This window comes from Hirundo rustica, chromosome 5 (genome assembly GCF_015227805.2).
Source record: "Hirundo rustica isolate bHirRus1 chromosome 5, bHirRus1.pri.v3, whole genome shotgun sequence".
Classification (NCBI taxonomy): domain Eukaryota; kingdom Metazoa; phylum Chordata; class Aves; order Passeriformes; family Hirundinidae; genus Hirundo; species Hirundo rustica.
This window is the reverse complement of record NC_053454.1, coordinates 31,746,344-31,760,364: the sequence shown is the minus strand read 5'-3', so window position 1 is coordinate 31,760,364 and position 14,021 is coordinate 31,746,344. Positions and strand designations below refer to the sequence as shown.

The following is a 14,021-nucleotide window of genomic DNA, read 5'->3' as shown; positions in this document are numbered from 1 at the left end:
TGTTGACAAAGAATTTACAAAACCTGTTGCGCAGGACACAGGAGATGGCAGAAGGCATTGACTGACAAAATGTACTTTTTGTGGCCCTAGAAAACTGGCAGAGGTGCATTTCAGCTCCCCCAGCCTAACCCACCCCAACCCAACCTTACTATCCATACTTGATCCTTCCAGCATCTATGGCAGCATAACCCTCTAATGCAATCCTCTCTACAAAAAGCCACTTAAGCAGATGCATCACCCACAGTACACTAATTTCCTATAGTGCATTTGCACTCCATAAAGTGCTCACAGAGGAATGAAGAAGCCTGCCTTCCATCTCAGCTAAATAAGGGGTTTTTTTCAATAACCTTCCAAAACCTTCAGGTTTTGTTCATTTCTGTTTTGATCCATGTGACAGGTAGTTTTACCCAGAAAACACAAGATCTAACTTTGGTAATGTAAGTATAACTAAACAGATGGTTATTAAGTGATTCATGAAGATCTAAAAAAAAAAGATGGAAAAATTAAATATACCACATGGCATTCTGCAGCCTGTGAAGAAGGAAGAACTGTAGACTTTTGTCCCAAATCCTTTGAAGACATCTTTGAAGTGTCTGCAGAAATACTAGGTGGATGATCTTGGATTTCAGGCTCTGCTTTATTGTCAGGGGTGGGAACTATTTGAACGGAAAGAGATGCTTTGTGTATCTCAGGCACGGGGTTACAGGCAGGTGAGACAGGCCTTTGTGAAAATACTGGCTCTTCAACAGGCTTGAGCTGTTGCTGTGAATTACAAGGAATGCTACTTGCTGAGTCACGTGTCCGGGTTAATTTCAGGGTAGATATCTTACGTTTTTGAGACTGTTGCCTTTGGCCTTGATGGAGAGTAGTACTAATGCCAGCTACTGTGCTTGTGTCTGCACTGGAGACTGAGGACAGTGGTTTAATGATTTTTTGTGCATAGGACACACTCGTGTTAGATATTTGAGAAGACATTGTCTCCTGAACAGATGTCTCACTAGTGTAATAGGCAGTATCTGTGGCGTGGTGTTTAGCTGGACCAGCAGTTACTGCCTGGAGATTAATTTCGTTCTCGTGATTAGTTACTCTTGCTTTCCGAAAGCTTTCTTTTCTAGGAGGTGGCAGAGGTGCCTTATTTGCCAAAAGCATCCACACACAGCAAAATAACATTGAAGAAGAAACAGAAAGAAAGTATATGTTAGTAGGAGATATAGTTCAGTTTTACTTTTATATTTAAATAAAGGAACTAGCAAATTAAAGGGCTTCATCTCAACATTGCTAAATTCAATGGACAACTAAATTGGTCAGGTTCCCACCACCATTTCCTGTGCATCTTCTGTTTAAAAGGCCAGATGTTCCATTTGCTCAGACCAAGGTGGAAAGGATAAGAAGGAAGCCCACAATAATTTGTTTTCTTTTAAAAAACAATGATTACACTGAAAAAGAATTATTGCTGTGAAAGCATTCAGGTAAGTACTCCATGATCTTAGATAGCAAGCAATTATTCCCAGGTAACACACATATATAAAACACAGAGCCCCTTAAACTTTTGAATTAAAACAGTAATAGAGAGAGTATTAAAACCAGTATCTTGATTTTTTTTTTAACAGATAAAGATGTTTCCAAGTGTGGGGGTCATTTCTTTGTTTATGCTGTGTGGTTTTTTGCTTGATTTGTTGTTGTTTGCTTCTGTTTTTAGTGTGTTCTAATTACATCGCTCTGCAAAACAGGCAGAAGCATTTTCTATCATATAATTAATACATTTTAATTCTCAGCTATGTTGATGACTGGTGCATTTTTCCAAGTGTAAACTATTAATAAATACTTTTGAAGTCTGGGAACACTCCTAGAAAGCTTTTACTTGTGTATGACCTAGTTTTATTTAGCTGTCTTGCTCATTGAAAGCAATTTCTGGTAATTAACCTGGGGGCATACAGCCTGTGTGGAGAATGCTTTATCTATGCAGCAAACCAGTCTGTAGTGACCCATATGAACATGTGATTCACACTGTCTGCAAGACATCAGTACAACGTTTCATAGAGCTATCCCATCTATACATGCTAGCACACCCAGCAATGGCATTGCATTAAACATGGTACATCCAGTTTTACCTGAGTTGGTGATTTTTTATCCTGTAGATTTGGCCGCACGCTCCTAAAACCTTTTGCTGAAAGAGATGAACTGCTAGCGTCTCCATTCAGTGTCTCTCTACTGCCATCATTGTAAGATCGCCAAGCTTTTGTAAATGAAAAAGAATGAAACCATTTTTTTGGTGTGATTAGTACATCCACACTGCTCTCAACATAGCAACTCAGCTACTAAACAAACTACACAACTGGCAATGAAGCTGGTTTACCATGGAAGTTATAAGAACATTGCTAAAGCTCCCACTCTGCAAAATACTAATTTTTTATATTTAGAAAATTCAAGCATCAACAACAGTCTGAGTATTGGGCAGTTAGACATCTTCCCACAATTTTCATACAGACTATGGCTTTTAACCCTGAGAGTCTTTTACCCTTTGGAGATGCTGGTGCTTTGGCCCCTGTATAAATCAGGCCTTGTATAAAAAGTTTTTTCACTTTCAGATTACATTCATGGACTTCACGGTTGTGCTGGATTTTGAAAAACACCTGAGCTCATGTAAAGTCAGCTGGTCATGGCAGTTTCACAAAATTTCACTGCAGTACCCAATTAGTTGTTCCAACAGTATATTTTATTGCCAAATCTGAATGACACCTCTATTTTCCAACCAACCAGTCATGTTTTTTTCTCTATCCTCAGACCTGGAATGCCCTTGAAGCGTTGGCTAAACATAGAGGGAGATGTTGAAGACAAAATGCTGTAAGAGGCTGGGAAAAGTAACACATTATGTGAGCAGGCTGCTAAGTGAAGGTGGGCAGAACTTGCAATCCTGAATAAGGCACTAAAAAGGAAATAGCAAGTACCAATGTATGGTGCCACAGTGAGGAAGCTAAAGGTGGCAAATTAGCAGTCTTTTTTTCCCACACAATTCATTTTTATGACAACATATTCTGTGTTACAGGAAATAACTGCTTTCAAATGAGACCTGAATTTGAGGTCTTAACCATTAACAGTTAGTATTACAATTTCACTGGTGCTTTCCTTGAAGAGTGAGGAAGTACAGAGTAACAAAATCAAATAAATAGAAGATTGTTGTAATTCATCCACCTACATGGTATTGCACCAACACATAATTAATACAGTGTTTTATTTACCTGAATCTGGAGACTGAGAATCGGACCCTGAAAAAGAAATATCCAATATTAATTTGTGTTAGAAATAAATTAATTTTGCAAAAAGCACACAGTAGTATTGATAAAAAGCAGTTCTGCCTGCCTAATAAATATTTAGTATGTTTTAATTGTTATGAATGTTTTTAGGTAAACAATCTTCAAAATGATTTTTTAAAGTTAATCTGGCTTCTGACAATCATTTTACAACAACACTCAAGCGTTTCCAAACCAAGTTTCAATAAAAAGTTTGTAATAAACAAAACCTCTTTTTTATGCTTTTTTATCTTGAAAAAAATACAGGGAATGTGAGACACAAAACAGATAGCAAGAGCAAAATTAATTTATTAATTTTCAAATATAATTCATTTTTTCCTAAGTATTCCTAATCATTTTCATGAATAGTTACTAAACATAGGCAGAGAGAAATTAAGACCACTTTTTAATAAGCACTGTAGAAGTAATACATCTGCCAGTGTAATAGAAAATAGTGTTACCCTTCTCCTCCTCGCAAAGTAATATGTCAGGAATGCATAGCGCTATAAAAAAGCCATTTGGAAGTTGTATCTCCGTGGTTAGTGGTTATACCTGAGGCCAATAGGTTTGGAGAACTCTGAACTCTCTTCACAGCTGTTAATGTGACAGACATTGCAGCACGTTTGCGAGCACACCCACCGCTATCTGGAAGCACAAAACAATACAGACAGCAGCCCCAGACAAAGGGAGCAAGCACATGCAACATATCACAGTGTAAGATATGCCAAACATATATGAAAATAAGCATGCAGTTAGGGAACTGCTGCAGAAATGTTTGAATTTGCAGGTTTGGCAGATTAGCAGAATAAATAAAATTTCACAGGCTTTAAACAACAATAAACCTCACAGAGAATAAGTGAAGAAAGCTGTATTTAATACTTAATCCACTAGGGAAACATACACCTGAAAGACTGCATAATCACAGCTAATTAGTAAAAGCAAACAAGTAATCAAGATAAAGGCTTAAGCATTCCAGGATAATATAAATCAATAATCTGCACTGTAAAATAATTCCATTGTATGCATTAGAAAGACACCATTCATAAACAAAGCTCATGTTTGATCAGCTGACAAAGTACTTTTGTTCAGTCTTTTTGATCCTTTATGCTCAAGAAACAAAATTACCAGTGAAGGCACATTATTTTTATTATTATTATTATTAGTAGTATTATTTTGATGGAACCAACTGGCTGTCCTTCTTTTCCTTTTTTATCTAAGTTAAAAAAAAAAAAGAAAAAGAAAAAAGAAATGCTTATCTGGAACTGAATAACATTCTGAGGAAATGACTAGAAATATAAAATAATTTTAAAATGAGGTATAGAAAAAACCCTTCCTTCTGGCTCTTGCCCAACTCTTTTCTTTATTCTACTCCTCTCTCACTGGAGCTGCCATTACGTTTTATAAATACTCTCTTATTATTAGAAGACAGCATTCCCACAACTTAGCTTTTTAGCAACTCTAGCATGGTTGTAAAAGAAAGTTAATAAATATTCTTACCAATTATATTTAACTAGAATATTTTTCTGCTCTTCTGCTCTAAAATAATTATTTTAATTTTAATATTTGATACTACTGAAATTTCATTTAGTGCTTCAATGAAGTCAAGAACTACAAGTACGATAAATGCCGTTTTCATTTCTGCAACCTATGACAGGGAGTTTTATAAAATTAAGGTCTTTATGAGGACCTGCAACCTATTTGCAGAAAGTATTTGCTATAATAGCAGTAACTTGAGCCAGAGAGTCATCTTTAACTCAGGTCTGCAAGAGAAGTGATCTCCTGGTATTTCTTTGCTCATTTCTTTGTTTTCCCCTGCTACTTAAACATTTCCAGTATTTCCCTGGCCACAGACCATGCAGAATATGCATTAAGTAGTTGTTAACACTGGCAAACATCAGAGCCACTGCCTTAGATGTAAGTGGTACCAAAAACTCATTGCCAATTCCAAGGCTCAAGGCAAAAGGCCAAATTATTTCAGCCAGCAGCAGTTGAAAGCAATACATTACCTGCCATTAATTATTGGCATTGTACATGTGAAACAAAGGAAGTGGCTATCAAATCTACATGTTTTAGTTTGCTTACATAAACAGGGACTGGAAATGGTAATTCAAATTACATTTTCCATTCTTGTATTCCTTTTCCTCCACCACTGACATACATCAGAGGTAATTCCAACAAGATTTGATGATGTGTTGATACTGAGGTTCTGTTCTAATCTGAATATTGGCAGACTTTGAAAGCATACTACATTTAATATAAGCTAACAGGCAAAAGAATTTATTATACTGTCACAGCTCTTATGCAAACAAAATGGTAACTTATTTGCAATTTTTCAAGAACTACCTTCCTGAATTTCATGATAGAGAAAGTGAAGACAATGAGAAACTGACTATAAACATTTAATTATTTTAACTTCAGGAAATTCTGCTTCAATCTAGTTTTTAATGTTCAACTGAGTCAGAGTTTTATACTCCATGGATCCACAATCTAGCAAAGTGTTTTGGCTTCATACAAGAGAAATAAAACAGATTGTAACTGACTACATACAACATTTACCCCTATATATATAATTTATATATATTCACAAGTCTTTACCTGCATTACTTATCAGTATCTGTACAAAATAATGAGATATAATTAGCATTCAGTTAACCATAACCTCACGTTTATACAATACTGAGTTGTGCAAAATTTCTAGTAGAATAGGAATGTGTGTGGGTAAGCACATATTGATGCATGATGGATTCTATCCTCATGTATGTTCAGGCCAGGCTCCCATTAAGTGGAGTGTGGAGTATTAAAAAACTGTAAGGGAGACTGAATTATTTATCTTCTGCTCATTTCACTTGCAAACTACAAGCAATTAATATTCCACAGCTGTTACTTAAGGAACATATGAGGTTATATATAACAATCTATACAAAATGTTTGCATATATAAAAAATATACAAAATGTTTGCATGTATAAAAAATATGTGCACAAATAGGTATACACAGGCTCACAATTCCTTTGACCTGAAAATTTTTTCAGGAAGGAATCCTGTCTCACTAGGAATTGCTTTAACATTGAGGCAAAGGAGACCCAAATCATCTAAGGTCTGCAGCAGTACTAGAATATGAAGTCAGGCAATAACTCACAATCAAAACAGCTGTCCAAAATGCAATTGCAGCTTCTTTTTCTCTCCCTCTCTTAATTGTTTCCACATTTAACCCTTTCCCCTAAATTCATACCCCAAGAGCTGCTCCCATTAGAGACAGCATCACCGTAAGTGAACTGTATCTGTATTTGACAAAGAGTCTACTGGTTGGGTCCAGCCCCAAAGCCAGATGGAGACGACACCAACATTTCCTTTAAGAACAAGAGCTGGGTTTCCTAAAAAGACTGTTTCAGAGGGTCAGTGAAAGCAGTGGCATAAACCAAGGGGGCAAAGATGAAAGGATGGTGACCTTCTGTGAAGAGGCGAGAGAGAGCAGTCAGGGGCAAGAAACTTTTAATAAGCTCTAAAAGCTTATTAAAGAAAAGAAAAATGGCATCCAAATAGGTTTGCTGATTATTATTCTATTCACTGTACTTGTGAATGGTACAATTTTTCCTTTTGTCTGCACAGTGAATTTAAGTTTAGAAGTCTTTAGGCCAGGGCTTCTTGCTCCTTATTTGCATTCTGACCTTTTGAGTCAAATATATAGCGCTGGGTCCAACCATCCAAGACAGACAGACAAAGCTGCTGCCTCTCTCTGTCTCCAGGTCCAATCAGAAGGGAGACAGGAAATGCACTCCCAGCAGGCAGATGTACACCCCACATCCATACGTGGCTGGACACACAACTCCAAACGCTCACACTATCACGGCACAGTGGCCTCACCACCCTCCCCTCTCTGGCTGAAGGTTCATTAGGGAGAATGGCACATGTGGACAGAGTGGATCCTTCTAGCAGCTGGGCTCAAACATCGAGTTTGCCACTCATTCCATGCCTGGCTCTCCTGTGATAGCCCTGGGAGAGCCCTGGACAAGAGAGACTCTTTGTTCCTTGGGTCTCTATTTGTGTTCTGGCCTGCCCTTGTGTCCCTGTGCTCTTCCAGGCTCACGGAGATAGACAGCCCTGTGACGGCTCCAATGATGGCCCTGGGAGCATCCTGGTAGGGCCGGTTGGGCTTCTTCTCCTTCCACTCTTTCTCTGAATTCCTTTTTGGATGTGCTGATGAGTTTTTTTACCATATAATCTACACTGACAGGTAAACCTATTATTTGGTTCTTTCATGCTGCTATAAGGTAAATTTTTTGTAGAATGCCTGGAACTCAAGCCCACCTAATTTACTTCAGTGATCTAAAAGCGGCTTAACCATCTGTTCAGGAACTCTGCATGGACCCAAGAAATTATGTTCTTGTCTCCCAGACAAAATGTAAGAGAATAGTCCATGTAATGACTTCGATTAATAATTTTAATAAACATAATATTTGCCATCTTCCAGAACTGCATACTTTTCACTCTTGACTGTTCTTTATGTGCATCATCTAATGCAAACAGCTAACTTGTTTAATAACTTTAAAATTAGATTCATTTATCAAGAATGATCTGTGTGAAATTCAGCCAATATATTTAGAGATGACACTAAGAATCTGTTTTAACTAATAACTTCTATCCATTTATTATTCCTCAATGCAATTACCTCTTCCCCCAACATGTGTTTTACATGCAGGTATGTATAATGAGCAATAAGGACATTTATCCTGTGTTTTAATCTGATGTGAGTTTCAGAGGCAGCTCATGTTTTCTGTGAGTTAGCTAAACAAGCACCTAACTTAATGATATTCATCAATCTGTGAAATACCTGAAGACTTATTGAAGAAACCCCGTAAATATAGCTTAAAATATTATTCTGTTGATGATTGCTTAGTTAGGATTTAAAAAACCACACACATTCTATGAGACTACTATTTTAAAATTAAGACATTTGAACTCCAAAAAGAAGCATGAGCCAAAGTACTCTTGATACTTCTGAAAAACCTCCTCTATATATTACCTCTGTTTCTTTGCTTTTGCAAACAATGTTTCATTGCCTTATGCTGCTGAATACTCCTTCCTAACATGTGGTTCAGAATCAACATCAAATGGTAAAAAATCCCTCCCATATATGGTAGAGTATTGCAAACCAAAGCTCTTCAAAATATTTTCTCTGTAGACAAAAATATCTTCCGCAGAGTTTGCTGAGACAGACTGCCAAGTCTGCAGCCACAGGGAACACTGGATTAGAGGAGCCCAGTCTAAGCATTAGATTTACTTTTTACTTTTAAAGTTGCATATACATTAGCTTTGCCACTCTACCAGTTACTGGCATCAAACTAGAGAGCTCATTTATCTGCAGGAGTCATTAATGAAACACATATTTTAAAAACAAACTAGCAGCAAATCAATAGCATCTGATAACTTTCAATTGCACCGTGCACAAATTTCTGTTATAAAGCAGTGAAATGAAAAAGACCACCGATTCCAAACCAAAGCTGTAGCACTCATGTTCAAAAAACAGTGTCACATAGAAAGAAAAAAAGAAAAAAAAGGGAAAAAAAAAAAAAAAAAAAGGGAAAAAAGGAAATAGCTAGACCAGAACAGCACACAGAACAGCTTCCACCTGAGTCACTGTCTTTCTTAATGAAGTAATGCTTTAGATGGGTGCAAAGACAGGTGCGAGATATCCACTTTTACATTCTACTCACAGGTGTGTGGGGTTTTTTTTGTGTGTGGTTTTGTTTTGTTTTGTTTTTTACTGTTAGAAAACAATCTATATCAATAGAACTGATAAGAAATGCCACATTTTCTGTCAATACTTTCCTTTCAGAGCAGCTGATAACACGCACAATAATATCAAGCATATAGAAGATGGAAAAAATGTTTTCACTGTCCAAGTGCTGAGTAGATTAAAGTTCAACCTAAAATCATGGTGTCTTTAAGTAACTGGAGAGGATTTCAGGTGTGTTCAGGTCTTTAAGGTCTGTTTTTAAGGCTCCTGTGTGAACAGAAGAGCCCCAATCCCAAAGAGAAGTCATTTAGCTGTAGTTTATTTAAATCTTATGTCTTCTCTCGAGAATTCATAACTAACATCAAAAATCTTAGTACAACATTGAACAAAGTCATACTTCAAGGCTGCAGTAGCACAAACTGGCAATTTACCTCTTTATTAACATTGTTTGAAGTAGAAGCTATAAAATTATCTCTATCATATGATTTTGACGCATATGACGGCAATGCACAATGTAATTATAGTATGATGATTAGCAAAGTTACGTCTGAAATTATAGTTCTATTAAAGAAGTCATGTTTTAGTACTACCTTAACTGTGCAGACTGACATGTTTAGGAACGACATCTTCACTAAAAAAGAGAGCGGATGGGACAAATTTCAAATAGTATTTTTATAAATCAAAAATACAGCATCTTGGTTAGCATCGGAAAAACAATTAAGAATAACCAAAACTTTGGGGAATAAAAGTATACCCTCAAATGAGAAAATTAATTTCTCCTGCTTATTCTATTTACAAATGCAGTGGTTTCAAGTGAGCCAATATAACTTAACTTTGTATTAAAAGATATGCTCAAAAATGGATCCTACTGAGTTCCAGTTGTCTGAGACAACAGGGAGCCATGAAGCCAGATTAATACAGTGATCCAGATAATGGGACCTACACCACAGAAAAGCTAATCTCTGATTTAGAGCATGGTGCTGAAATTCAGGCTTCAAAGGCCGTTCTGGTCCTCAGGTCCCACATATCAAGTCATGGTGAAGCACTGTGGTCAGTGATAAAGCCACTGATTTGGAAAGGATGGATAGGTCTATCCTTGCACCACAGCTAATCTGCAAACCAGACAGTTCACCTAGAGAGTCTAAAAGAGCTGACTGCAACTGAACATTTACACCTAATTGAGGCATGGATTTCAGCAGTCTGCTTTCAAGAGGTCTATTCTGTCTTCCAGCACAGAGTAGCACTGTCTTATTGGCTTCAGAAGTTCAGGAGCAAATATTAGTAAGCTGTCATAGATCATGAAGTTAACATTCTATAGAGTACTTAATTTGGTCAATACATTTGTTACAGCAACTTGAGAGAAAATACAAAGCACTGTAAGCACAAAATACCCTCAAGATTATCCTCAGCTGATATGCAAGTGCAGCTTGTAATACAGGGCAGTGTACATGTGCCCCTTAATTTAGTGACAATACAGAACGGAACTAAAGGATTTCTAAAGCATGTGCATTTTCTCAGGAAAATGTGATGCTTTCATAACACTGTTATAGCCTCATACTATGTATTTTCACATTAAGCATACACACGAACAAAACTGAGCACAGAAGGCTAAACATGCACTTTTATTTTGTGTATCCATATATGTCCATACATAGAAAAACATGTATGTTAATTTTATATATGGGATACAAATGCACATAAGCAGGCATACTATTAAAATGTCTTGCTTATTTTGAGTTTAGCACCAAGTAAAGTACAATTTGTTTATGAAAATGCTAGTAAATTCGGGATCTTCTCTGCTCACAACACAACACATTAAAAAATCTCACAGATGCATCATACCTGTGTTCATTTTGACACTGGAGGATTTGCTATAAAAGTCTTCAGATTTCCTGCAGAAAATAAAATGATCTATTAATTTGCACAGGACAAGACTGTGTGGTACAAAATGGCAGCAGGGCTTTTTGGAGGGGTGGAGAATCACTGTGATACAAATGGCAGTCCTATTTTAACACTGCTTTAATTAAATTGGTATGGCTTGTCCTTCCAAAGTTAAAGATGAGCTATAACTTCCATTTTAAGTCACCCTATCTTTAAGTGTTTAGTAGTTTTCATGTAAATATTTGCTCTAGGATAAAAAATCTAGTGATTAACTTCTGGTCATGAAACTATAAACTAAAAATATTTTCCACACAGGAATATGGAAATATTTTTAAAAACTGCTTATAAAGTTTATTCACTCCTTTGCGCAAACTAAAAGATGTAAAGAGTAAGTCTCTCCAAATACTTTCTTCTCAGCTAAAGTTACCAAGTCTTTTTCAATGTTTTATAAGCAGATGTAGTTGTTGTCATCCAGTGATTTAATATGTCTCCCCAGGCAACACTGACATTCTTAATGTTGCTTGATGTATTTCTATGCACAGAATCAGGATGTGTCTTGGCACTCACAGGAATCCTTATCAAAAATCCTAATGGATACGCCAATGCACTTTTTAAAGACAATAATTTGCACCAAAATAATGTAAAGTGCACACAAAGATTGAATATTTAGATATCCAAACTCTATACAGTACTTACACACAAACAAATAGTAAAACACAACAAGCCAAACTATAACTGCAGAAAACTTGTAACATGCTCTATTAACAGCCAACTTTAACCTACTGATGTCATGGGACAAAGCAGACGCTATTTTCCACCTACTGCCAGTTTATGTCACAGCTTTAATTCAGGATGAAGTGGCACCTGCGTACTAGCCAGTCTTAGCTCTATTGGTACATAAACACTTTATAATCTACTTTAGCAAACAGGCAGGCACACTAGAGGCCAAAATATTGAGAGCTAAAAAAAAAAAAAAACAAAAAAACCAAACCAAAACAAAACATTCTCCCACGTCAAGTCCAAGATAAAATAAAGGGAAAATCAGATTTCATAATGTAATACAAAAAATGTAATTCAAAAAATGTAATTCAAAAAATAAATTAAAAATACAAACTGCCAGGCTATGTTGGAGTAAGTTGGAAGGTATGCATGAGGGATCATTTTTAGGATGGGAGACTGAAAGTACTACTTAAAACAAGTAAATGAAATATCAAAACAGAAGTTCAGTTTCAGTTCAACTCAACAGGAACACTGAATTAACTGTACCTCTGAGGTAACATGTATATTGCCGTATTCCCTTGTATTCATAACAAGGCCAAACACTCCACTGTTCAAAAAAATCACTGTTTTTCAGAAACTGTCTGATCTCTGCTGCTATTATTCAATCAGTTTTGTGACAAAAAATATATATGTTAAATTTCTTGAGAACTATGGAAATAAATAACTGGCAGTGAATGAAGTTTTATTTTATTTTTATGCTGCAGCTATCAGCAAACCACTGCTGCAATTTTTAAAAATATCTTATAAAAATTAAGGCAATTATTTTTTAATATATATGGTCTCTGACTGAAATTCTGCATTTCTTTAACTGCTACAGAATGTTCTTACAGCCTCAAATTCCCACTGCATTTTCAGACTGCTAGAGGAGACACCATTTCCAAGCCTTCTTTTAGCTTGGAGCTGAATTGCTGACCGTACCACATGCAACATGATATTTATTTTCAGACCCAACAAGTACAGGACTCTTGGAACATTGCAGAGCCAAAATGATTTCTAGCAGGTGGCTTTGATATATTTACCCAAAGCATGCTTAACTCATTCTCAAGTTTTAACAGACAAAATTCAGTTTCAGCACTACAGCTTTGTATTCCTAACAACTTCTATCAATTTAGGCTACATTGCTGACACTCACAGAGGGACCTCATACAAATCACTAATGTTTCCACATTAATCTAATTTTGCTGAAAAACAACTTAGTCTTGCACACTTAAAAGATACGCATGTAAATAAGGCAATCCAAATCTCACACATGCAAACAGCAGACCCTGTATTTAATACTAAAATTATTTTGAATTCTCTGCTTCTAAGGAGCTAAAGAAACATTTGAATATTTAATGATACTGGGGTAGAAGCCAAACTAATGCAATGAAATTAAATGCCATATCCCTGAAATTATTTTAATCAACATTGCTTCGATCAGTCTTTAAGATCCTTGCTTCAAGAAGGAAGTGGTAGGGGGAGGAACAGGGAGCAAAGGGCTGGTTTTGTTTTGTACTTCTATTCCTTCTTAAATTTCTCCTGAAAATTGCTCTTTGGGAATGGGTTTGCCCCTGACAGAGGTGAGATGAACGTTCCACTGGAAGCATCAGACACTTCAGTGCCAAAATGTACACCCAATGATCAGCTGAGGTACTCAGCTCTCAGACAGCTAATGCCGTGACAGAACAAAGGACTGCAAGGATCGTGCGAACACAAAACACCACTGCAATGCACGAGTTTTCAACAGCAGTCACCTACATTGGGCAAGTCTTCCACTCAGCTCACACCCGAACTCTGATGCTGAGGTAAAAGAACACTAAGTTTAAGCACAGTAGCAGGCCTAACTTTTGCAGAGGGAAATCCTGGATTAATCTTCATGGCAGTCTTCTATAGTCTGCTTCATCTGGATGAACTAATGCAGCGGGAAATGAGTGACTGTGCTAGTACATAAAAATGGGTCTGTTGGGTTGCATGTAGTTACCATTTCTACATTTAGTTTCACTAAATACATATCCTTGATAATATTACAATGATTAACAGCTCAGAAATTCTTTGCATTGCAAGAGATTACTGAAAAGACTTGTAGGAATCTCATTGACATCTGCTCTATTTTCTCCAAGAGACCCTGATATCTACTTGCAATTACTTCTGTTCCTGGTAAGTTCTGAAGTGTGGGGTGCTGAAGGAAAACATTCTGTCACCCCTTCTGTTCCACATTCATATGGAGCTATAAAAAGGGTTAGTGAGAAGTCATGGAAGGTTTCCCCACCCTCAGTTTATTCATGAATCAAGATGCATGACTTTACTGTTAGAGGATTAATTCCATTCTTTATCAGATCTTCACACACCTACAGA

At 36.6% G+C, this 14,021-nt stretch overlaps 1 protein-coding gene across 9 annotated transcripts in view; it reads right to left on the bottom strand.

The window, feature by feature from the left end:
• Positions 1-14,021, bottom strand: part of SORBS2 (sorbin and SH3 domain containing 2) — a 147,344-nt gene that overhangs the window by 68,410 nt on the left and 64,913 nt on the right. For 4 of the 9 annotated variants that reach the window (XM_058420505.1, XM_058420506.1, XM_058420510.1 and 1 more), the window contains 5 exons: positions 10,869-10,918; positions 3,843-3,935; positions 3,240-3,266; positions 2,112-2,236; positions 514-1,131 (listed from right to left, as the gene is read on the bottom strand). In XM_058420505.1, the coding sequence (XP_058276488.1) occupies positions 514-1,131; positions 2,112-2,236; positions 3,240-3,266; positions 3,843-3,935; positions 10,869-10,878 (873 nt within the window). In that variant the 5' untranslated portion in view covers positions 10,879-10,918. The remainder of the gene's footprint in view (positions 1-513; positions 1,132-2,111; positions 2,237-3,239; positions 3,267-3,842; positions 3,936-10,868; positions 10,919-14,021) is intronic. The other 5 variants (XM_058420507.1, XM_058420508.1, XM_058420511.1 and 2 more) reach the window with 2 other exon arrangements.